General features: G+C 30.1%; 4 protein-coding genes across 5 annotated transcripts; 2 read left to right on the top strand and 2 right to left on the bottom strand.

Moving 5' to 3' along the window:
* Window positions 1-2,080: 2,080 nt before the first annotated feature.
* Window positions 2,081-5,556, top strand: LOC124925526. The gene is made up of 15 exons (XM_047465551.1): window positions 2,081-2,422; window positions 2,860-2,984; window positions 3,080-3,176; window positions 3,280-3,405; window positions 3,578-3,682; window positions 3,789-3,872; window positions 3,960-4,075; window positions 4,155-4,256; window positions 4,335-4,451; window positions 4,527-4,583; window positions 4,668-4,734; window positions 4,854-4,907; window positions 5,009-5,083; window positions 5,176-5,211; window positions 5,294-5,556. Exons 2-15 carry the CDS (start codon window positions 2,896-2,898, stop codon window positions 5,408-5,410), a joined length of 1,242 nt encoding a protein of 413 aa, XP_047321507.1. The 5' UTR covers window positions 2,081-2,422; window positions 2,860-2,895; the 3' UTR covers window positions 5,411-5,556.
* Window positions 5,557-7,278: 1,722 nt separating this feature from the next.
* LOC124925148 lies at window positions 7,279-8,193 on the top strand. Its single transcript, XM_047465119.1, has one exon. It carries the CDS (start codon window positions 7,279-7,281, stop codon window positions 8,191-8,193), a length of 915 nt encoding a protein of 304 aa, XP_047321075.1.
* Window positions 8,194-9,717: 1,524 nt separating this feature from the next.
* LOC124928123 lies at window positions 9,718-13,067 on the bottom strand. Of its 2 annotated transcripts, XM_047468653.1 has the most exons (5): window positions 12,809-13,059; window positions 12,410-12,725; window positions 11,773-11,899; window positions 10,724-11,357; window positions 9,718-9,966 (listed from the first exon to the last, which is right to left on the bottom strand). In XM_047468653.1, exons 1-3 carry the CDS (start codon window positions 12,972-12,974, stop codon window positions 11,896-11,898), a joined length of 486 nt encoding a protein of 161 aa, XP_047324609.1. In that variant the 5' UTR covers window positions 12,975-13,059; the 3' UTR covers window positions 9,718-9,966; window positions 10,724-11,357; window positions 11,773-11,895. The 2 variants fall into 2 exon arrangements, with proteins under 2 accessions (XP_047324609.1, XP_047324608.1); XM_047468652.1 differs by lacking the exons at window positions 9,718-9,966; window positions 10,724-11,357; window positions 11,773-11,899 and having other exon boundaries at window positions 12,039-12,725; window positions 12,809-13,067.
* Window positions 13,068-19,160: 6,093 nt separating this feature from the next.
* LOC124926314 (protein DETOXIFICATION 30-like) lies at window positions 19,161-22,803 on the bottom strand. The gene is made up of 8 exons (XM_047466512.1): window positions 22,461-22,803; window positions 21,835-22,376; window positions 20,298-20,384; window positions 20,130-20,186; window positions 19,825-20,063; window positions 19,620-19,738; window positions 19,414-19,500; window positions 19,161-19,325 (listed from the first exon to the last, which is right to left on the bottom strand). Exons 1-8 carry the CDS (start codon window positions 22,746-22,748, stop codon window positions 19,245-19,247), a joined length of 1,500 nt encoding a protein of 499 aa, XP_047322468.1. The 5' UTR covers window positions 22,749-22,803; the 3' UTR covers window positions 19,161-19,244.
* Between the last annotated feature and the right edge of the window lie 3,838 nt (window positions 22,804-26,641).

The following is a 26,641-nucleotide window of genomic DNA, read 5'->3' as shown; positions in this document are numbered from 1 at the left end:
TTTGAAGATTGACACATGAGCTCAAGAGACCATCACCATCAATAGACTTCAACTTATTATCGATGTCATTCTGGTTCACTTGTTCTACTATTTGATCGCTTGTGAAATACTTATTAAGATTTCTTACTTGGCTTTGAAATACAATTGTTTTCTTATAGGAGGCATACTTGATAAAACTCTAAATGCTAATCTGTATTGAAAATTTATAGATTAACCAACATTCTATGAATCTATGATTAACCACAATGTTGCACTTCCGCTATGCAATAATGTAAGATACAGATTGTGAATCCACCATTCCACCAGACAAGTCCTCAACAACCAAAAATAATCAAGTAAATCGAACCAAAATCTCACCAAAATCGGAGGAAGAACTCTAGTGGGCAGTGGCGTAGTACCGAGAAACAAGGCTGGAACGAGCGAAAAAGGCCCAAGAGCTCGGGGAAGGAGATGACTGAGTTTTATGCTCCGATTCTGGCAAGCTGGAGGATCGACGACGGGCTTGGGGTTTGGGGGAAGTGTTTCCTTTTCTTTTTCCTTGATTTTGTTGATAAATGAGAATTCTTTTCTCCAAGTAAAATAGTGTTTTTTATTTTTATTTTTTTGGATACAAATTAAGTTATGGTTTATCATTGATAGGTTATCAATTATTATTTATGGATTTTTTTAAAATAAGCCCATGAGCATATCATTATAAATTTTTTTTAAGATTTTGGTGCTCCAAAAATATTTGTGCCCGAGACAATTGCCTCACTTATTACACAGCAGGTCCGGGCCTGAAGAATCTCATTAATATACAATGTCTCTTTAATAAAATATAATTTTATATTCGACAACATCTTATTAATATTAACAAAGAGACAACCAAAAACTCAAAAAATTATGACTAACATAATGAAAAATAAGTAACAAATAACACGTTAACAATTAAAATATTATTCATATTAAAAAAATTCGAAATGACAAATTTAGTTCAACTAATTATAATATTAACTAAATAAAAGAAATATCAATTCAAATTGGAGTGGTATAAAAATAAACTAGACAAGAGACCCTTTTAAACTAAAAAAAAGTCATACAAAAATAAATAAAAAGTTGACTTTTCAATTAAAATGAAAATATGCAATTTAATTTTGTTGATAACATGTTAATAAAATAATGTAAAATTAATAATAAAATGCATAAAATTAAACCAATAGTCTATAACTATATTGGAAATATTATAAAGAGGGTTTGACAAAATTTATAATTGAAAAAAAATAAATAGTTAGGGTTAGGCCTAATTCGGGTTGGGTTTGAATTATTTAAACCACTCAACTAATCAAAACGGTCGTTTTACACTTTATCTTGTCTATCCTATCCTTCAATTTATTAGTAAAATATTATAATATATTTTATTTTAAATTATTATTTATTATTATAAATTAATACTATTTAAATTTTCTACCAAAAAATTCCAAATCTCTTAAAATCATTAAAGTCAATTATTATTTTCTCTCTCCAACACCCAAATATGTTAAAGTAGATTATTATTTTTTTTAATATGGCCTAACTTTTATAAATAACTATAAATTAAAATAAGTTTCTTACCAATGTTAACTTGATTTGAATATTTCAAAACTTCAAGTCACATTTAGATACAAATAAAATTTGAATCCCATCTTAAATATTTTACCATATTTAAGTTCCATTTTGATATAATAGAACCATTCATTTCATCAAAAAGTTAATTTCACCTTCTAACGTTTTCCATTTAAAAGGTTGTTACTTTCACTCGACCTAAATAATTACTCCACTTTTTTTACCACATTTATTATTATTTCTTTCTTTTGCCTAAAGATTGTATTTCCCTTTTATTTTCAACAAAAGATTGACAAAATACCAAATATTATTTCATTCCCCCCTAAAATAAGTTTATGTAATTAATAAAGAAAAAAAAAATATATTTTGGGAAAAAGATGGTAAAGTTGGTCAAAGATAAAAATCTTAAAAAATAATTATAATTTGAAGATTAAAATTTCTCTCCAAAACCTCAAATTATAAAACCTCCATTGTTCTTCTTTGCTCGAAGAATTGAGAAATTAGGAACTTTCTTAGCAGAGCAGTATTCCAATTGGAAGCTGACTTCTTCTTCTTCTTCTCTCTCTGCGCAGAATGTTTAGCGTAGAATCTGGTTGCTCTTGAGCATTATAAAATTGTATTCTATATTCTCTGGGAGTTTTGTTCGTGTTTTGCGTTTTTACTTTTACAAAAGTTCTTCTCTTGCTCAAGATTTTCATATTTCCCGGGAAAGTAGACTGCTTTTCGCTTGATTATATCAGCACCAGACTTTATTTCCGCCTTTAGAAGCAGCTTCAATTAAGCTATCGGTCTTTGAGTCTTCTTCCCGGCCGAGGTTTCTATTCCTCTCTCTCTGTTGCAGGTACTCTCTCCCTGAATTCGATATTGGGGATTAGGTAAACTGAGATTCTGATCATCGTGATGAGAATTGATTTGTTGCATATCATTAATTATTTCTTTATGTTGAACTAGCTGGATTTAGATGGTGTTGTATGTTCCTGAATCCGGTTGTGTCATTTTTGTTGACTCCATCGGTCAGAATTGATGATCGATTATATTTTGGGTCAAGAACAGATATTTTACACGATTCAAAAGAACCCATTTCTATACACATGACCTGTTATTTTATTGATGTAGATGTAAGACATTCACTTTGATTGCCAGGAAATTAATTGCTCCATTTCTCTTAAATTTAGGACTTTTCTTTTGCATTTCTCATTCAGGAGCTGTTTAAATTGGTATACAGATCTGGGATATGTCAAAACTTCTTTACATTAAACAATATCCCTGTTATTCCAGGAATTTCTGCAGTTGTGAAGCAGTGATTTTCATAGTATGCTGAGTGATTCAAAGACCTTTTCACAAGTCTCCCTCTCTTTGTGCATACAAGGCCGGAAGATTGTAAATAACATGGGGATACGCAGGTGCTAAAAGCCTCGGCCAATCTCAATTTCCTAGTTAATGTCTCTAGAGGTGCTATCTAAGATGATTTGATCTGTTTTTGTTAATTTGTTGCCAGAAAACCAAATGAGAGCCTGAGACTTATTCTAACAACGTTTATTGGAGTTGTTTTGGGCTTCTTCATTGGATTGTCATTTCCAACATTTTCTTTACAGGTTCGTATTATATGCTTCTTTTCTATTTGATTTCTATCCCCCTTCTTTTTTCACCTTCTCCATTGATGATGATCTTAGTTCTCTTTTCTTGTCTATTAAGCAGCTTAGTTGGCAATCAAACCACCCTTGTCAAGTTGGTAAACTGAACTCGGCTATCTCCAACCAAACAGCTTGTGTTAAAGGAAATGGAAATTGTTCAATCGAAGCTCCAAAGCTGAATAATACAAAGGTACACCCATTTATGTTATTGCCAGGTGGCTTTTTTTTTGCCACAGATGTCGATTTATGTTATTTGAATCCTGTCCATTTTCCTGGTTTTGCTTGGAATATGTTATTTGTTCTATCATAATGCTCATGGAAAATCTTTGATGATGACTTAATCCGAATTTGAATACTTGCAGGTTTGGGTCTCAACAAATCCACGAGGTGCAGAGAGGTTACCACCGGACATAATTGCTGCTGAGTCAGATTTATATTTACGCAGATTATGGGGTAATCCTAATGAGGTATGCTTCCCTGTCATAATTTCTGGATCTTTTCCGTTTATTGAATATTTGCTCTTTCAGTCAATGCAAGTATCTTCATTTGAATTTTGAAATTTTCAATTTGCAGGATGTATTAATCAAGCAAAAGTACCTTGTCACATTTACAGTAGGCTACGGACAGAAAAAGAATATTGATGCTGCTGTTAAGAAGGTTCTTTGAATCTTCCCGTCTCCAGTATTGTCTTATTAATCGAGAAATGTATACCACCTTTACTGAATAATTTGTCCTTTCCTTCAGTTTTCTGAAAACTTCACTATCCTTTTATTTCACTATGATGGCCGGACAAGTGAATGGAACGAGTTTGAGTGGTCAAGGCGAGCTATTCATGTGAGTGTTGAAAGGCAAACAAAGTGGTAAGTAATTTATTCTTTCAATATGCCTGTGGTGAATAAAATCTTATTATTGTTACCGATGATGACATAACTGATGAAGGTGGTATGCCAAGAGATTTCTCCATCCTGATATAGTTGCTCCATACGATTACATATTTGTCTGGGATGAAGATCTTGGGGTTGAACATTTTGATGCTGAAGAGTAAGTGTTTTGATATCATCATATATGTTTCATATTTTGATCAGTTGAACAACATAAACTCACTGCCATTGGTTCCAGGTACATTAAGCTGGTAAGGAAACATGGCTTAGAGATTTCCCAGCCTGGTTTGGACCCCAGCAGCAGAGGATTGACTTGGCAGATGACTAGAAGAAGAGGCGGCATTGAGGTTCACAAGTAAGACTGATCAATTACTTCTTCTTTAAATTGAAAGAAATGTTTGGATTTCTAATGTAAAGAGTTTCTAAGCAGACAAACAGAAGAGAGACCAGGTTGGTGTTCTCATCCACATGCACCTCCATGCGCAGGGTATGAAGAATCGGTTCGGTTGTTTGATTGTTAAATGTGATTAGGTTTTCAATTTGCTGATATAATTGATCGGTCGGTCTGCAGATTTGTTGAGATCATGGCTCCTGTGTTTTCTAGAAAGGCTTGGCGATGTGTGTGGCATTTGATTCAGGTTCTTCTTCTATAAAGCTATCACAAAATTATTTGTAAAAGGAGATAATCATCCATTCCTCCCTCTTCTCTATTATTATGCATATATCTAAATGGATATAGTTTGGTTATTGATTCCAGAATGATTTGGTTCACGGGTGGGGCCTTGACTTTGCCCTCCGATTGTGTGCCGAGGTCAGTCACATGCTTCAGTCTTTTGTAACTCCTCTATCTATGGTTTGCCACTTCACATGATAATTTTTTTAAACTTTTTTGTGGGAATTTTGCTTGAATAGCCTGCACATGAGAAGATTGGAGTGGTGGATGCTCAGTGGATTGTTCATCAATCTCTTCCATCACTTGGAAACCAGGTCTGAATCAATTCTGTTTAAAAAAGATAATGCTTCAACTTGTATATATCCAGCTGACAGAATTAATCGTTTTTCTTCCCTATTATTGGCAGGGGCAATCAGAAGATGGTAGAGCACCATGGATGGGGGTATGAATGCGATTAATAGCTGTTTGAAATCGCGTTTTTAACATCCATTACTAAAATAACTAACTTGTGGTTAACCTTGCAGGTAAGAGAGCGATGTATGAATGAATGGAACATGTTTAGGGGCAGGGTTGCCGAAGCAGAAAGGAAGTATAATGAGTCAATTACAATTCATTCAACACAAAATAAGTTGCAGTCATAGGATAGGCCTAATGCATATACATCAACTTATGTTACTCTAGGATTTATTATTATATCTTTTTTATACTAATATTTTGTTAGTAATAAATTTTGATATTGAAATGTAACTATATATTTTTATGTTCAAATAAATAAGCCAATTTGAGAACAATACTGATCAATCATAAACTTATCTACTTAATAGATAAATAATAAACAAGCATATTTACAGGAAAAAGGGTAATATTAACTTGACTCCTTTTCCATGGTGAATAATGGATACTAATAGAAATGGGGTAAGTTATATGGATTTTTTTCTTCAAATTCCATTTCATTAATTATATGTCAATAAAAGAAAAACTGGCTTTGTCACGTAGTGACCCATGATTGTGAACGTGCCTAACTAGTGGTGGTGAAAGAAACAACATCATTCTTTTAAATTATTGAGTAGCAAACAATAATTTATAAGATTTAATTTGAATAAATTAGTAAGTTAATAATAATAAATTGCATCAAAACTCAAAATTTATGGACGTTAACTCGTTTAGTCTCTGGCAGTGACGTTGAAACTTCAAGAATTATAAAGCCCATCCCTAAGTCTAAGTCATTTTATAAAACTGTTTTGAAATGTTGATTACAAAATATTTTTTTATTATATATTAACACAATTTTTATCCCCGTCTTCTAGTATAGCGACAATAAAAGTTGGATATCTCAAACTTCCCTGACGTCGAACCCGTGACAGCAAGTTCTTTGTGCTTGTTAAATGGTTGAGTGTGTTAGTGAGTTATATGCTTAACCCGCGAAGATTAGTTTTCATAGGAGTAAAGGAACTCGGCGTTCTAAAAAAATAAAAAATAACACATTTAAAAGAAGAAAAGAAAAAATGTAATTTAAATAAATCAATAAATATACATATTTTGGCATTAGGGCTCTTAGAGCATTTGTACAAGCTTCCCTATTTTGTATCCCTAAAAATAATATAAAATAATAATATCCCTATTTTAGAGAATCAAAATATAAATTATTATACATCAGCTACCTTATCCTTATCCATATATCATTTAAATATACATTAAAACAATCAACTTTTCAACTAACTTCAACCACTTAATTACTTATTCATATATATTTAAATATTCATTAAAACAAACAACTTCTCAACCACCTCAATCACTTAATTTATTTATAACCCTTAAATATTTATTCATAACTTTTCAACCACCTTAAGAACCTAAAATATATATAAGAACACATTCCCATAAGGAAATGGCTACTTTCACTTTAAAAGAAAATTCTGATTTGTACCAAAAGTTTCAAGGTGTGTGTTGGATTGATTTTTGTATTTATTTTAATAGTTCAAACTTTATTTTTTTTTACATGATTTGGTGGTAAAAATGAAAACAATTGTAAAACACAAATTATATGCCTTCATAGCAATTGTAGAAACATTTGATTCTTAATGTCACTAATATACATTTTTTTATACTTTACAGGTAAATTCACACATAAAGACTATTAACAATGACTAATGACGAGAGTTTTTAAATGATTTTTTAAATGAAAGCGATGATGAAGATATAATTGAAATTCTAGCCTTGAGCCGTGAAAGGAAAAAACAAAACACACATGGTGAAAGCTCAAGGAAATCACGAAGATATATTGATCGGAACACACTAGAAGGGCATAATCGCTTATTCAAAGATTATTTTGCAACTCTACCGGTTTATTCATCTCAAATGTTTCGTAGGAGATTTCGAATGAGTCGTGAACTATTTATGAGGATTCAATCTAGAGTGGAAGCACATGAGCCTTACTTTTAACACAAAAAGAAATTCTGTTGGCAAATTAGGTTTATCATCACTTCAGAAAATCACTGCAGCATTGTGAATGTTGACTTATGGGATAACAGCAGATTTCATGGATGAGTACATACGTATTGGAGAAACCACAGCTATAAAAAGTCGAAGGTATTTTGGTCAATCAGTCATTGATATTTTTGGTCCTGTCTATCTACAAAAACCAAACTCAGAGGATATTATAAGATTACTTAAAATTGGTGAAATTCGTGGCTTTCCTGGAATGTTGGTTAGCATAGATTGTATGCATTGGAGGTGGAAAAATTGTCCAACCGCATGGAAAGGTATGTTTATTAGTCATTATCACGAACCTACAATTATATTGGAAGCAGTGACATCTTATGATTTATGGATTTGGCATGCATTCTTTGGGCTACCAGGGTCACATAATGATATTAATGTTCTAGAACGATCTAATGTGTTTTGCGAAATAACAAGTGGGGAGAGTTATCCTGTTAACTACTATATAAATGGTCACAACTACAATATGGGGTATTATCTGGCTGATGGTATATATCCTCCATGGGCAACATTCGTCAAATCAATTCCTTTACCTATGAATCAAAAGACCAAACATTTTACTACTGCTCAAGAATCTGCAAGAAAAGACGTTGAACGTGCATTTGGTGTGCTCCAAGCTAGATTTGTAATTGTCCGTGGTCCAGCAAGATATTTTGATCGTGAAACACTCAATAAGATCATGTTGGCATGTATTATTATGCACAATATGACCGTGGAGGATGAACGTGAACTTCATCCACAACCAGATATATTTGAATATGAACAAATCTCTAAAAGTTCTCCCATTCCAATAATATCACGCACTCAAACTACAGAACTTATGAATTTTATTCAATCACTCCACAAAATTAGAGATAGAGTAATGCATAGTCAAATTCAAAAAGATCTGGTTGAACATCTATGGAATGCATACAATATGTCATAAAGTTGAGTATGTGTTTGTCATTTTTATATAATATTTTTGATATATATATATATATATATATATATATATATATATATATATTACCATATCCTTACAAAATACACAAATAAAAAGAGGCCAGTAGATCTAATAAAGAAATAACAACTTCAGTTTGTCTCCAAAATATTTAGTTAATCAAAAGTTCTAAAATTCACATCAATAACATAACATAAAGTACTAGTTTGATCTCCTAGATAGAATATCAGCTTGTAGTCTTGTAAAATATTCTCTTTGAACAAGATTCTACATTTTGCTTACATCAATTATCATAGTAGCAATATCTACCTTTTCTTGATCAGCTTCAATTTTAGCCTTTTGTATCTTTAAGTGTTGCTGAGCAATTTCCATTTTGATTCCTTCGTTCTTCATTTTTTTCTCCGTCCATTTGATAATAGTAGCATCAAATTCAGATATGTTACTTGATTTATCTTTCCCTCTCTTAGCTTCTTTTTTTGCTTTCTTTTGTTCCATGGGCCTCTCCAAATCAATAAAATCAGCACTAGTATTCTCTTCATCATTCAAATTAGTTGTGTCACTTGAAGATGTTTTTCTTTTTGTTGGTCCTTGACGCATTTATTCTATCCACTTAGCATTAAATCTCAATTTATTTCAGCAGTTTTCTAATCGAAACGGAGTTTTCTGAATCTCATGGTAGATCTTCTTGGCATCCTCAAACTGAAAGATAAATCTCAAACTTAGTTCTTCAATTTGCACTATATAAACTAACCAAGATAAAGTTAAATAGAAAATAATATACCACGTCTATGCCTGTATCACCAGATTTACGGAGGCTTTCTTTTCACTGTGTGTAATAGCCGCAAAACTTGTTTACAGCTTGCTGGATTGTGCTCCATCTATTTGTGAGAGATTTATCTGTTCGTTGCCCATACTTAGTCTTTTCTATGACTTCCTTGAATATGCTCCTACCTTGTTCCAGTTTTGACTATTGGTTTGATCCGTTCCATAAATTGGATCAATACTTGTGTTGAGCCAAGCAGAAACTAATATAAGGTCCTCTTCTGAAGAGAAGTTCTTACTTCGAGCCTTTTTGTATTGATTTTGAGTCTGCAGCTCATTGAACTCATAAGTTGATCATAATCACCACCACTAGTTTGAGATTTAAATGTTTCATTATACACTTCATTATCTACTCCTCCCGCCATTCGTATAATTGGAGAAATATTCATGATAGAAAAAGGAGAAAATATATTATTGATCTAAGAAAAATAGCAATAAAAAAAATGGCGAAGAAAAACAATGGCGGAATCGTTAAAAATGAAAAGAGAAATGACGGGATGGTTAACCATGAAAGAAAAAATATATTATTTTATTATTTAGGGATGCTACAATAATCCCTAAATATAAAATTCATTGTAAAGATTCTGTTACAAATGCCCTTACCAACTGAAAAACAGAAATAAGTCTATAATATTTTATTTAAAATATTATACATAATTATGAGAAATATATTTTAAAAAGCAAAAATACACCTGCAAACATCAGTATACCCCACTAAACTTATGTTGCCTTTCCCATTTACAAAGATTATGTGCAGACAATACAACTCTATTAAAAAAATAAAGTTTGGGAGATGAATAAATAATAGAATTACAAAAAAGAATGCAACATTTCTTTAGCTTCTCATGTGACTGGATCTGCAACTTCTTATATGAACTCTGTACTTTTGTAAGGAATCCATTGTTAATGATGATAATACTTGAAGATTTTCATCTTCTGTAAATCAGCAGTGGCCATTCAATGTTTTTGAAAATAGGATATTTCCATGAACATCAAAATGTTCATCACAAGTTCTCTATAGCTGAAGAATCATATCTAATAAAGTTTCTATGACAAATGAGAATAGTGCTATAACCCTATCTAACAAAGTTTTGAAATGTGGAAAAAACAATGAATAATATAAGGATACATATTGTAAGGTGCACAAAGAAGCCAAGTAATAGAAGATCTCCCTTTCTTTTATCCATCTATAGTCACATCTCCCTCTATAGTCACATCTCCCTTTGTTTATTCATTACTATCATGTTCTAGTATCATCTATACACTTTCAAATGGTATATGATGATATTGAAACAAATTAGTAAGGATAAAAAAAAGGGAGACAAGACTATGAATCTATTAAAAAGAGAGTTACACTTCTATCATTACTATTCGATTATTTAGGTAAAACAATGACAATTATCATTATTAGACCTTGTTCAGTTTGGGTGATTGAAATAACCCAAATCCAAAAAACATTCTTTTAATTCCACCCTCATTCATCACATCACTCAATTTATTAACCAAAATTAAAATACCTTTTATTTTAAATTATGGTTTTTTATTTTATCATTATATTTTAATACTCTTTAAGTCTTTTTACCCAAAATATCTCCATCTCCTCAAAATCACCACCATTCATTATTTTTCAAATAACCCAGGTTTTCTTAAAAACCCTTGTCCGAACAAGGCTTTAGCTTCTATGTCAATATACCTTACAGTGTGACATGTTGTGAGTTACTCTTCTTTACTTTCCCCTTATATCATGTGATCTCCTCCTCAGTTAGCTAACCTGGTCCAAAAACACCAACAAAAGAAACACCCATTATTTTTGGTTAGGTGGTTAGGTTATTCCAAACTAAAACATTTTATCACACACAAGTGACTATACAATAGACTCGAAGAAAAGTATCAAATCTGTAAGAAGCTAAAACGTGAAATGATGTAGTCAAGCAACCCTTCCATTTTCTTTGGGTCATTCATTCCATAAATACATAATGAATAAAAGAAGAGCATATATGTGTTGGAACAAAAGCAGCCAGCCAATTTTCAGCAATTCAAACATTGTGTGACTATTAAACTTGAGGGAATAACTTTCCATTACTAATTCCCCTACGCATCATCATTCACTTTTGACATTAACACATCCAAATACCGGGATATGTCGATGAATCACAAGTTTAGAAAACTTACCCAGTTCTAAGATAAAAGACAAATCCAGTTAAACTTACCACAAGTGAATGACTTAAAAAAACAAAGAAACCTCAGTCAATGTTCAGTATAATCTTTCCTTCTGACACTTGATGAGCAAAGAAATAGTCAAATGTGAAATCCACTTGTTCAGTTGCCTATCAAAACAGAAAAATTGAAAATGTATGAATGGTAATACATAGCCAACAGTTACAACCATAAAAGTGAACATATGCGTCGTAACGAAGTAATCGATTAGATACCTCAGCAACTACTTACAAAGACTACACAAGAAAAAGTCATGGCTACTGCTAAAATTTAAACTATGTTACAAATACAACTCAAGTCAACCATTACTCAAATCTTTAATCTATAATATTCCTAAACATTTTCTCTAATCCACAAGAAATACATATTTGCAATAAATTGGACATAATTGCTTTAATCACATTCTTTTCTAATATATATACCTGGACAGGATGAAATCTTACAATTCCTCAAATCTTAATATCAATCATATCGAAGAAAATTCAAGCCAATTGGTCAAACTATCTACCTAAGATCTATTATTACCTCAAATCTTTAAATCCATAGAATATTAACTGACTCAACTCAATCAGGTTAAAGGCATTAATTCAATCTCCAGCAGCCAAATTTGTTCTACCAATCTCGGGTGGGTACTAGGATTAGTTTTTTTCACCTGCAAATCACCAAATAAGAAATCAATTCCTGTAAAAAAAAACAAAATTACCCCTTGTACATAAATGTATTCCTAATGTATGGTTAAAACAGGGTCAACAATGAGACAGAGACCACAACTGCGACGGGAAGACGAAAGCATATGCGAAAATGGAATTGCAGATGACGAAAATCGATCGCCATTACAAAACACAAAGAATCCAAATGGAAAAAAGGGTTTGAAAAAACATTAATCCACTGCTCTCTTTCTTGGCGAATTACAGTTACATCGCACTTTTCTTGTTCTTCCACTTGTTTTAAGTTGTTTAATTTTAATATATATATGCATATAATGTGTCTCTATATGATTTCCAGGTAGCAAGCAATATTGCTAATTTGCTATTCCCACTAATGGCCACTAGTATCAAGTATGTACATCTGGGCAGGATTTCTGGTTTCATGGCAAGCATAGGAAGGAGGAGTTTTCATGATCGGATAAACTGGAGGCCTTGTAGTCGCACGATTAACGCACCTATTTGCAGCGGCGGCTGCTATCATCAATCGCGGGGTTGGAGTACATCGGGAAAGTGAATATGAAGCAACAGGGGAGATGATTGTGGATGCGGAGCTGATGGCAACGGATGGAGAGTTTGAGATTCCTTTTGTGGAGTTAATGGGCCAAATGAAAGCTCGGATCTTGGGCAAGTTGATCCGATCGTATTCCTCGATGATATTGGCGAGATCTTCATCGGAAGTAATGGAGACTAAGGCGTCCAAGTCTTCCTTTGGAAGCTGACATTTGAGTCTCACCGACGTCCCGCAGAGTTCCCCCATCTTGATCAGTAACTCTGTAACCACATACATATATTATATAAAACGGAGGAGATGAATGAATTTGTAGTAGAGTAGAGGGAAGGAAAGAGTGACCTACCGGAAAAAGTGACGGAGCGATCGACGGCGATAAGACGGGTTACGCCACCATGGTAACGGAGCTTGGCGTCGGGAAAACGGGGGAAAATCTTTCCACCGTAGCTGCAGAGGAACTTGAGAGTAGGATTGTAAATGGGTTCGGGAGAGGTTATAGGAAGGCCCACCATGGTCAAAGAAGAAGTTGAAGATTGAAGAAGAAGGTTTGAGCAGCTGCTGCTTCAAGCCTAACAGAAGGACAAATGGATGCCTAATTTATAGATAGGGAGAGGAGAAGAAGAAGCAGAAGACGTAAGGATGGGCAGCTGGCGATTGGAGTCTCAGAGATGGAGGATTCAGGAACCTCACCCGTGGGCCCGGTCGGGCATGATCGGTGGTAACAGGGGATGATGATCATCATTCATCATGATGAATATAATACAGAGATAATTTATTTATTTATTCTTTAACCGATTAATTTAATTAAAAGAAGTAATGATAGATGACCAATAAATTTTGTAAAGAAAGTATTATGATACATGATAAAAGACACGATGAAACATAATTTCTTTTTAGAGGACGAGAGTAGGGAATTTGACGGAGGAGAGAAAGATGTGTCACTATATTGGTCGGAAAAAAGATAAAAGGTGATGAGAGAAAAATTTTGTTATTTTTTGTCTAATCAAATTGTGCCACGTCATTCCCTTTCTCAAATTTTTTTGAATATTTATTTAAAAAATTTATTTTAGGTTAATTTATTTTTATATATTTTAAGAGTAATAATCTAGAAAATAAATAAATTAAATAATAAAGAATTTAAAATATATATATTATATTGGATTAGATATATCTATATAAAGAGAATAAAAAATTATTAATTAATTTTTTTAGGGATAATTGAGAGAAGAAAATTGGTGAGCGAATAAAATTTACGTGGCACAACATAAGTGGTTAGAAAAATGAAAATTTTAAAAAGAAAAATAAAAGAAACAAAATCCCTTATTTTTTGTCCAATCAAATTGGCAGGTCATTCAATTTTCTAAATTTCATTGACCAATTATCCTACTTATTTTATTTTATAATAATAATAATAAAAATAATAAATAAATCAAATTAATAAATTAGATTAGTGTACTTGTCACTAATTATAAATATTAGTGGACCTATTTAGCAGAAATTTAGTTTTTTTATTATAAAATTAGTTATTAACATAATTTGAAGATTTATAATCTGTTTAATGTAAAATATTAGCATGATCTAATTATTCAATTTAAAATATAGTTAAAATTGAATTTATAACTTTTGCCATGGTGAGAAATTTTTTTCACTTAAATTATTTATATTAGTAGATTAAGATTCATGGTAATTATTGGACCAGGAAAGGATAATAATATCATTATATTTATTTATTTTTTATAATAGTGTGAATTTTTAATATTTTTTATTACAATTGTGATACCATACCTTATGTTAAATTAAAATAATGTAAAAAAATTAATAAGTTTTAAATTTTAATTTAAAAGGGAAAAAAACTCACTTGTATATACTTATACAATTAGTTCACTTAAAATATCATTTAAACATATGTACTTTCAAAAATTGGCTCATTTAGCCTCTTTTAGTAGACGGTTAACTTATATTTTTAAATTTATATATTTTTTAATTAAATATTAATATATTTTCTCTCTCTTTTTTTTCATTAATTAAACCAGTTAATTTATTTTGTTTTTAATTTTTTTTTAATATTAATTTCTCTTTTATATGTCATTTTCCTTTTTTTATTAATTTTAATTTCTCATATTTTTTAAATTCTTATTTTTGAAAAAAATTTAATAACTTTATGAATTTTATATTTTACTGTAATATTTTTTTGAAGGATTTTTTCTTATTTAATTTAATATAAACAAAATGAAATTAATAATTTTTTATTTAATTTTTATTCACGACTTATAGTAGTAGGTGCATTGTTTTTGTCTATTATTTGATTATTATTTTTTTGGTGTTTGATAAATGAATTTTTATTATTATCTAATTTTTAATTTTTAATTAATTTATTTTTGTGTTGAAGAATTTTCATTGTTGAAAGGATTTTCATTATTATATTCAATCATTAGGACCAAACAATTTTAAAATAATTAATAATCAATGTGAATATAAGAAAAAAATATATAAAAAAAGAAAAAATATAAAGTTAAAATAATTAATTATAAATACTCGTATATATAAAATAAAATAAAAATAGAGGGTTCATTTATTAGTAATAAATGAAAAGGAATGAAAGAGAAAATATATTAATATTTAATTATTAAATATATAAATATATAAATTAAAAAATAAAAATTAATCATGATTTACTAAAAGAGGCTAAATGAGCCAATTGTTCATAATACATATGTTTAAATGACCTTTTATTAGTACATACGTTTAAGTGAGCTAGTTGTACAAGTACATATTTTCAAAAAAAAAAATAAAAAATAAAAAATAAAAAATAAAAAAAAATAATTCAATGGGAGGACAAAATAGTAAAAATTAAAAAGTTTAGTGCCATTTTATATTTTACACCTTACGGGACCAAAATTATAGGAAACAAAAGTGCATGGACCATTTGATTTATATTTTTGGTTTCCAAGTTGGAGGGCCAAAGTAAGCATTTACAAGCTTAGAAAGTTCATTTTTTGACCATTTTAAACGATGACCCAATCTGTTATTCTCAATGACATGTTTCACAAAAATTAATAATTTGAAAATAATGGAGAGAATAAAAAGTTCACATATTTTTGTGAAGGTAATATAAAATAAAACATAAATTTTGAAATAATAGATTTAAAATACTCAAATTATAGAAAATAGTTTATTTAGTAATATTTTTAGAATTAAATACGCTAATTCTAGGTTATAACCTAAAAATGTCAATAAAATTTATAAATATAGGGGTAATTAAATTTTATTTTAAAATATTTGACAAAAGAAGTATTTTAAAAAGAATTTAAAGGCATTTTCTAGTCAAATTAAGACCTAGATCTAATATTTATTTAATTTATGAATAAGACCATTTTTTTTTGTAAACTTGTAGCAATATGCATGTACTTCCAATTCAAACTTCATGCTATCAAACTTATTTCTATGGTTGTATAAATTAGTGGTTATTATAATTAAAAATATGTATAGAATGTGAAATTAAAATATTAAAATAAATAATAAATTTAATTTTTAAATGTTAAAATTTATTAATAAAATTCTCGAGAATAATTTTTTAAAATAATATAAGATTATCTGACCAAACAAAAAATAATATCAAGGCTTTTTGGCTTTTTTCAATAACGTGATAGATGTCATGCTGTGATTGGCTGATCTATTATTCATTACTAAGAAACGCGGGTATCCACACAAAAATTGACAACAGAGTCAACCGACCTTGGAATTATGTTCAAATTTTATTTTATAATTTAAATATGTTTGAAAATAATATATATATATATATATATTTCATTTGAATTTGAATAAAAATACAAAATTATAAATATTTAAAATAAAACCAATAAACAAGTGATTCATAAAATTACAATAAAAAATCATCACAGCTCAAAACTGAACAACAAAACAAAATATATCAATTATCAATAGTAAAACAGTAAAAATAAAAAATAAACCCAGTAATACCATGTTGGGATTAATAGTTTAATATTAATTATCATTGGCATGCTAGTAATCACACCTTGTCCTTGTCCTTTTCTCTTTCTTGTTTCATTTATAATAATAAAAACTACATATAAGAGATTAAATATTAAAATTTAAATTCACGATTAAATTAAAGTTAGAATAATGTATATATATAATATTCTTGCTCTGAGTGGAGTGGCTGGAAACGGATAACTGACCGTGTTTCATTTGTTCAGCTGGGCCAACCATGTAGGCTTAGTCAATAATGGGATTTAAATTATATGTTCCTGTCACTTGGCCTTGTTAGTTTTATTTATTTACTTTTTTTTATTTCAGTTCAAAAGAGAAAACAAAATAAGAACCAAACCTCATAAAAAAAAAGAGGGAAAGAAAATGATGATTTTTTGAATTATTTGAATAACCCTAAACCGAACTCTACCCTGCATTAGACAGAACATGTGTTGGGGGAGATTAGGATATTAAGGTGACGTGTTCATGTATAATAAAGTAAAAGATACTAGATATGGACAAGTGGACAACTAATTGGATGGGGATAATGATTAATTCATGTCTAAGTGTACGTAGATCACACACTTATTCATCAATTAAACTTCAATTAGCTGACATCAATTACTCATTTTAAACCAATCTTTCCTTCTTTCAAAAGCCACCATCTTAATTATATATTCTAATAATTTTCAGATGTCATCCTGAATATATATTATTAAACTTCTTATTAGTTCCGCCAATTAGATATATATACCTAGCATGTTTAAATTAAACTGTTTCTATTGCCCACTTTCTTCTTTTGTTTGTCCTTTTTTTTGTTTCCCTTTCTATTAATGATACATCATTTTGAAGGATATATTATATACTCATTTTTATTGTTCATTTTTTATAAAAAAAAATATGATTCAACTTGGTTGGTAAAAGTGAGTGGATTCCAACTCAAAATGTTTCTCATATCCTTTATAAATGGAATAATCTCCCTGGCCTAATTCTTCTCAATTTCTTTCCTTTGGGTATATATATTGATCAGATGTCATCCTAATTATATATATGACATAGCATTATCCACACCACAATCTCCTTATCCGTTTGAAAGGAGTACCATATATATGCAACTTGCACTTAACCATATAATTATATTACTAGAATATGCAGATTTGAGAAAACAAAAAAACAAAAACAAATCTCAACTGTATACCATAATTAATTATAATTTGCTTGTTGAAAAGTATATAATCAACTACTGCTGTAAATTTTACATTGTATATATAAAGAGTGACCATATATGCATCTACTAGCTAATTAAATCTTTCTTTGTCTTAGTATCCAAACAACTTTCCAATTGGCATCTTCACTCGTTGATTTTATTTATTTATTTATTTAATATAATGTATTCACTTGCAGGTTAACATCTAGGTTACTTTTCCCGGTGGGTTTTATTGTATAGACAATTTGAAAGAGGGCATCGACTATGTATTAATTATAGGACAGTGTCATTGAATCGACATTATTGATCATCTTGCTTTTAATATATAGTACTACCGAGGGACCCGTCATTTCTAATTTTGCGATTGTGACATCATGGATAAGGTAAGGGCGGGCCTTGTATTATTATTATTGCACATTATATTTATATAGATATATATAGCAAGAGCTTAATTCTTTGAGTTTGGTTTATTAATTTAGGAATTGTATTGACCCATTAATAATAATTAATAGATTAGCTCAACTAAAGTTATAAGTTTCGATTCCACTAAAAAAAATACTTTAAATTAAAGTTAGAAGTGAAAACAAGATTATGTTAACTCATTCTAGATAAAAAAATTTAGATTGAAAAATAAAAATAAAAATTAGAAATGAAAACCTAAAATCTCTTCATTCCTTTCATTTTTTTTTTCTTTTCAAAATTACAATATACAAAGTAGACCCAGTTAAGGTTAAAGTCCAGGCCTCCAAGGGTTAGCTGTAATTCCACCTGACGGGCTGATAGTATGATTGGTGGGCCTTGGGCCCAAAGTGTTTTTAAAAAAATGAGGAGGAGAACTAGAGAAGGGATTTATTCCATTTTCTTCATAAGCATAGAGCAATATTAGAAAACCCTAGTTGTCTTCCTTCCATCTGCCGATTAAGCTGGTGGAGCTGTTGTTCGGACAAATTTGACGAGATGACCATAATAATGACGTCATTTTGGGAAATGACTCAAGCCGGATAAAGTTTAAAAAAATACTCTTTGGGACGAAAATACTCATGGAATGGTCGATAATGTTTGCAAAAATGACATAGCTTGCGTGACTTTGCAAAAATGATCTTGCGTGACGCAATAAAATTTGCAAACATTATTGGGTCATCATTTTGCATGACGTGAATAAGTATTTTCATTTTTAGACCGGCCGAAAAGATATTTTTGTAAACTTTACAAGGTCTTTTCCAAAATTATGTAAAATTTTCCCTGTTGACTGTTGTTCTAACTGCTTAATTAGGTTTTGATATCATTTTTCTTATAGATTTCATTTTCTTCTATATTAATGAAAACGTGACTCTTTTATTTACAGGCTTTGAATAAGCTTAGTTTCTTAACACAAATTGTCCCATCTCTTTCTATATTGTTAATTAAGATAATTATTTTAATTGCCATTTCAGAACTCCGTCTCATCAACATCTTTCTTTATTTTTATTTTAGTAAAGAGTACCAGCTTGCAAATAAGCATGGAACTCGTGGATATGTTGAGGTAGCTAGAGTTATTTATTGAGAAAAAACAAAACCATTACATATATATTCTTAATTGCAATTTTCATGCAACTACTTGTACTTTATCCTTATTGATCTTTTGATCAGTACCCCACTCTTTGATCCTTCCTTCAGCCATGGATGCCTGCATGCATTTGATTCAATTCATTTTAAAATCGACCATTGGACTAATTAATTAAATTTAATTAACATATATATATATACATAATTACCTCTTTGTTCCAATTGGTTCTGTAGATCATCCAGAACAAGAAACACGTTTGTACCCCCGTTCCACCAATCATTCCATACCATATTCCCTGTTCATGACAATCAAAATGTATATATTTATTAATAATTCATGATCCAAGTCTATCTTCTTTTTTTTTTTTAATTTTCTCAAGATATATAGAATATTTAATTAATTAAGAAGGATTGCCTTTACGCCCATGTCCATTATATAAGCCAATAACAAGCCCAAAGGAATGCCGAATACATAATATGAGACGAGGTTCACGTATGCAACATAAGCTTGCCATCCTGCTCCAATTGCCACACCTATATATATTCATTGTCGATAAATTTAATTAATTCCGTACTAATTAGTTGATTGATTGTGAATTTGAATGTGTCGAGCTAGGTACCTGAAAGCGTGGGCTGAACATTACTAATGACGATGCTTAACGCAAGCAAGGGTGTAATCTCGTATACAAGTTGTTGCACTTGTATGCTATTTGCAAAAAGAGCTGGATACTGTCTTCGGAAAACCATTAACACCAATGCCATCAACAAACCGAACACCAGCGATGTTATTGTCGCTACTATCACCGAGAATTTTGCAGTTCTCGGGTGTGCCGCCCCCAGTTCGTTTGATACTCGTACGCTGCATATTGCATAACATTAATATAAAATTAATTTAAAACTCCAATAAAATTAAGAATTAACAAACCTTATGGCAGCATTGAATCCAAAAGCCACCATAACCGTCCATCCCAATATGTTCATGCTACGTACATGAATATATATATATATATATATATATATATATGAAAATATGTACCCAAAATAATTAATTATATGATTTTATTTCAGATTATATATAATTAATAAAACTAACCACACTGATATAGAATCCACTGCAATTTCTGCATTCTTTAGGTAACCGGCAAAGAGAATCAAGACGTTGAAGTACCAGAATTCCAAGCTGCGTGCACCATGCAAAATAATTATTACAATAATTCCAAGCTGTTTTTCTTTAATTAGAACTTTCTATATTTTTGTTTCACACTAAATTATTTGGGTTTTACATACTGAGTATTTTTAGAATAACATTTATTTTATAAATTAGGTATTGAACATGCATGATTGGTTGATTAGAAAATTCAAACGTCAAACCGAGATCTGAAATAAAATATGGTAACTTTTTAAATTCAAACTATTTTGTGTATAATAAAATAATTATAATTAAAAAAATAGATAATAGGACGTGATTGGGCAGAAGTCAATCTCAGTTTCTAGAGATTAAGATGTCACAACCACTCCATATTGTAAATTATTAAAAAAAAATTGTTCGGATTACTTTGATTAACTTTTATTCCCAGTTTTCGCTAATAGACAACATTCAACTTAATTATTAATTATTAGCTAATGTTTAAAAATTGTAGCAGAAAAAGAAAATCTAGACCTGTTTAATTAATTCAATTGATCAGTTCATGTTATTCACTCTCTTCTTTTGGTTTAAAATATATATATATATATATATACCTAAATGATAATCAAATACTGTGGTGGTCATATCGAATAAATTTTTGGCAAAAAGAAATAATAATGACTCAATAATTTGTTTTTTCTTACAAAAACAGCCAAACAAGACCTAATTGACCAACCATTTGTAGACAAAGATCTGGCTAAATTAAATACTGTCCTTTAGTTCATTAGTTATCCTCAAGTAAGGGCCAAAAGATTTACTTCGTAACTTGGATTGATCTTATTTTTGTCTTTTACATTTGTCTTGTTTAATATTCTTAAATAATAATAATAATAATACGGGTCCTATAGCAAGACATACCGCGTAGCTTATAAGTTGAAAAGAAATATAAAACTACTGTTAACTTTGTGTGTGTGATATGAAATATAAGATTATAATATAAAAATGAAAAGACGTATTTATCTTGTTTTCTAATATATAAATGATTTAATTTTTGTTTTCAAAAGTGACGTTGCTAGCTAGCTCTTTTGATTTTATTTATTACATATTATTAGTTAATATTTTTAATTATTACATAATTCAATTAGATTTTAATATATATTTTTATTTGTTAAAGAAAAAGATAAATATTTTATTAATAATGAAAAAAAAAGTAATGTAATATATCAACAAAATATATACTTTTAAATTTTGAAAAACCCATTATCACTAAATTTATTTTAATTAATTTAAATTACAATATAAAAGTAAATCAATTGGTTAAATAGTAAAAAAAAAAAAAAAAAAGTACTTGTACTGTTGGTCAGTCCTCCAAGGAGTGTATTATTAGGGCCTTAGGGGTCCTCCCTAAATTAATTTTGTGTGGGGGAATTCAAGATAATTAAAATTGTAAAATGGATTAATTAAAACAAAAAAATGTAATAAATTAAATTAATTAATTACTTACCAGAGCATGACAGCAGAAGCTAGAGATAATTTGAGAAACCCCCACAAATTCTGAAAGGCTTTCCAAGAGAACCCGGACCAGGCATCTCCACATGTCCCCGAAAGTATGTACACAATCTGTGCCGCCACTATGAACCACCACGAGCCATTAAGCACCACCGCCGCCCCGGGCAGGCCCATGTCAAGCTTCAACATCAGCAACCAGCTGAATATTATATGCAAGATCAGGGCTGCAGCCGCTATAACCGCCATGGCGATCATCTTGCTCTGAGCCTGGAGGAATTTAGCAAGTGGGAAAACCATGGCGTATGCAAACAATTGGGGAATCATCCAGATCGAGAAACTCCCTGCCGCGGTTGAGATCGCGGGTGTTTGACCGATCAAGAGAAGAATTGGGGCGGCAAAGATGTATACAAGCATCATTATCATAGCGGTGGTGAGAAGAATGACCCATGATCTCTGCATGTAGATCCCAAGCATTTCTAGTTGCCCTGCCCCGTATGCTTGACCACAAAGTGTTTCTAAGGCACTCCCCATTCCCATCTTATATAAACATTAATTCAATAAAACTATATATATATGGATCAAAGCAAAAGATAGTTAATTAATTAATCACCCCTTAATTACCAGGATGCCGAAAGAGAAGCCGGCGATGACCGAGTTCTCGACGGAAACAGCGGCGAGTTGGATAGTACCGACATGGCCGGCGAGGAGTTGAGTGGTGGCGCCAAGGGAGTATTGACAAACGGAGGTGAAAATGGCAGGGGCAGCCAGGTACCATAGCTTAACCGACTCGACATAGAATTGTTTAGTGAAGTCTTTAAAATCGTTAATTGGGAGAATGTCGTCTTCCCCAGCTATGAAAGACCGCGCCTCAACCAACAAAAGTGGAACTAATTCATTGTTATCCTCCATTTCCAAACTCCAACTAAACAGAGTATCTAATCAAATAGAGAGAGAGAGTGTGAGACTTTTGTGAGGAATTGGGCTCCAAATAAGATACAATTCTCACCTATTTATTTATTTTTGTGTTGATATAGTCACATGGGTGATATATATTAATTTAATTTATTTATAAAATTTGAAAATCAACCCATCGGTACAAGTGTTAACATGTAAATAAATAGATCATCAATGTTGTTTGATGAGAAACTGTGACCAATTTGACATATTATATTCTAATTAATTAATTAATCTTACTTAACAACTGTAATAAATATAGATTAGTTAGTACACATTTTCAAAAGTCTTAGTTACTTGGATCGGGGAATTAATTGAGTTGATATTTTAATAATTCCCATTTATTTTAATTTATAAATTAAGACAGCAATATGCATTCTTGATGGAGAAGGATGTACGTACAGAGTGATCTTCTTACAGACCAAATCGGGAGGATGTGTAATAGTGTGGGAAGAGTAAAACTAAAATTAGGATAGTCAAGAACAATTTTTGTAATTAAAATTAGGGTAGTAAAAAAAAATCTACTTGATGCTGGGAGAGCCCAAAACTCAGTCAAACTGGGCAAAGTTATCTTTCTGAAATGAAAGTAAAGAAAAAATAATAAGAAAAAAAAGGCCAAGTCATAATGGACTGCATTATATTTTGAATACAGTAAATATCAAAGATAATGCTTGTCTAAATCAAATCAAAATTAAAAAGGTTGAGGCCTACATACAAAAAAAAAAAGCAAAAGGGACCAGTTGTAATAATTATTCTCTTTTGTTGAAGGACATGTTATTTCAATATTTTGGGTATCATTTTAGTACTGTTCTTCTAGTTAAGCGTAACTTTGGTAAGTCCTTGAAGGGTTAACCACCGATCTAAACTTTTTGGATAGATCATCACTAAAATAGAATACAAGTTCAATATTTGTAATTATCTGCTCAATTATACAATGTCTTTATTCCACTTAAAAAACTGAGAGAATATGTAAAATTTCCAAAGATCTCCTCACTCATCCTTTTGTTTTGTTGTAATAAAGTAAACTCCTGTAAGGATTAGGGAAATCATGTATGAAAAAGATCTTATTTTCTTTAATAAAATTATTATTTTTTATTTATTATTGAATATTGTGTTTATGATTAAATTGGTTGGCTGATAAAATAAAAAAATATTATCCCGCAAGCGCGGAGATATTTGTAGAAGAATATATTATATGTGGAAGAGATTTCGCAAGTAGTAGAAACTCATATTGAGGGATGAGTTTTCAATTAATTTTTGGGACAATATTCAATATATTTTTTTTTTGTTGAGTTTGTCTCTGTTGTTATATTAAAAAATGTATCGGTTAACCATATGTTTGATCACTAGTTTAGTTTACTGATTTAGTTAGTCGCATCATAGATTGTTTAACAACGACGTTTTATCTTATTGGACTTAATCAATTAAGCACAATAATAAAAACATAACAATGTAGAAAGAAAATCAAACAAATAAATTAAAAATCAATTAATGCGAAGATCTTATAAAAGGGTAATGAAATTTCGACTGAATCTATCGGCTTCCCTAATCGAACCTCGTATGATGTCAAGATGATAACATTATGAATGATGACTTCCCTGGTCGAACCTCGTATGATGTCAAGATGATAACATTATGAAAGATGACTTCCCTAGTCGAACCTCGTATAATGTCAAGGTTCTCTCTTCTAGTTTGACAATATTCTCGATCTTCTTGATTTAAAATTCTGCCTTTAAAATATTAAGTGTTCTTGGGTTATATGTTTTAACTTTTTTATGACCATATTTTATATGAAAAATGATAGAGAGGCGACTTGAGACAGTGAATGATCCAGCGATGTCTAGGCTTTACAAGTAGAATATTCTCTCTCCTATTATTAATTATTTTCTCTCTCATATTATTAATTATTTTCTCTCTCCTCTTATTAAATAATTTTTATCCTATAATTCCAGCGACTGGCTAGCATCGTTAGTTAGCGGGGTGAAATTAAAAAAAAAATTAATAATAATAATTAAGGGTTTAGGGTTTAGTATTTTTGATTTAGGGTTTAGAGTTTAAGGTTTAGAGTTTAAAATTTATTTAAACATATTATTAAAATATTTAATGTGAGAGTTTGTTGTAAATTATTGAGTTATTTTAACCGTTAAATGTTAAATGAGAGATAATAAATATCAAATAAATGAGTAAAAGTTAAATGAGAGATAATAAATATCAAATAAATGAGTAAAATAATAATCGTGAGAATATGGATAAATGAGATCAATTAATTTGTATAGATAGAGAGAGAAATTATTTAATAAAAGGAGAGATAAATTAATTAATAAGAGGAGAGAAAATATTCTATGTTTTAATTATTATTATATTTTTATTTATTTATTAATTCCACCTGTTGTCAACCAGCCACGTAAACCATTGCTCTCCCAGTCGCTGTCTCCCAGCTGCGCTCTATCATATATATATATATATATATATATATATATATATATATATATCACATTAGAGTTTTAGTTAAAAATAGTTTTTTTTTCGGTATTAAAACTTCTAATGGACTTTCATAGTAATGGGGCTGCTTAGGCTGGTTGGGTTTACCAGGGACCAGCCATGAATGATGTACAGAGTTATTGAGATTTTTTTTTAAAAAAATTATTCGATAATATGTGATTCCAGCAGTCACCTCCACCCTAACTTAAAATTTTATAATTGTTTCTAAAAAATCATTCTTTATCAAATAATTATTGGTCTACATTAATTTTTTTTTTGTTTTTTCTTAAGATCGCTAGTGAATGAATTTAGACGGTGAAGATATAGCTAGGTAGCATCGAACAAACCAACGAATTTAGGATCGAAAATAATGTTATAAATTTGACGTGACATACCACTTTTGTAGGAGAGAAAAAACAACTATATTCACGACATTTAATAAATGTAAACTGAAAATCAATTTAAAAATAAAAAAAAAATGTTTCGAACATGAACATTTTCCCGATTTTCTCTCTCTCCAAAACATGACATTTTATTTGGATTTGTTTTCTCTCTTCGACGTGTGACAGACCTTCACACCTTACTCGTTATAATTTCATTGTACAAATCAAAGATAAATATTCTAATCTGCTTGAGAGATACTGAGTTCGAACACATCTCCCAGTAAAGTGTATCCGCTTATTTTAATATATCTCAGTTTGAGAGGGACCATAGGAGATACAGTCAAAGATATATAACTCTAGATAGATTCACCCATAAAATCATACATTTATAATCTTATAAAACTAGTACCAGACATATCTAATTAGACTAAATTGGTATAAACCTATTTTTTTTCTTTCTCATTTCTTCTTTCATATTTAATTTGTTTTTCCACTTAAATAATAACAATTATTATTATTATAAACAATCTAACAGATTTAAACCAATAAAAAACAAATATTTCTAGCCAAGCTGAAATTAAATAACACATCAAAACTTAACCTGCAGTATACCAACATTAATATCATATTTATATCATCATCAGTAAATAAGAACAGAATAACCAAAGATAGATCTAAATTAGCAACATAGACCAAAAATATATCTAAAACATATTTATCAGCACGAAGATATAATACCATATTGAATATAATAATAAAAGCTAAGTAAATTGAGAGAGTTATCTTTCTGGAATGATTTATGATTGAATATCATAATAAAATCAGAAAAAATAAAGTTAATAAAAATAATAAGAGAAAAAGAACCAAGTCATAAAGGACTGCATTATATTTTGAATACAGTTGAGTACATATAAAATTATAATATGCTTGTCTAAATAAATAAATAAAACAATTAAAAAGGTTCAAGCCTACCTACAAAAAACA

The sequence above is a fragment of the Impatiens glandulifera genome, chromosome 2, assembly GCF_907164915.1.
Source record: "Impatiens glandulifera chromosome 2, dImpGla2.1, whole genome shotgun sequence".
In the NCBI taxonomy this organism is placed as follows: Eukaryota; Viridiplantae; Streptophyta; class Magnoliopsida; order Ericales; family Balsaminaceae; genus Impatiens; species Impatiens glandulifera.
Note: the sequence above shows the minus strand (reverse complement) of the source record. Positions and strands in the feature narration are given on the sequence as shown.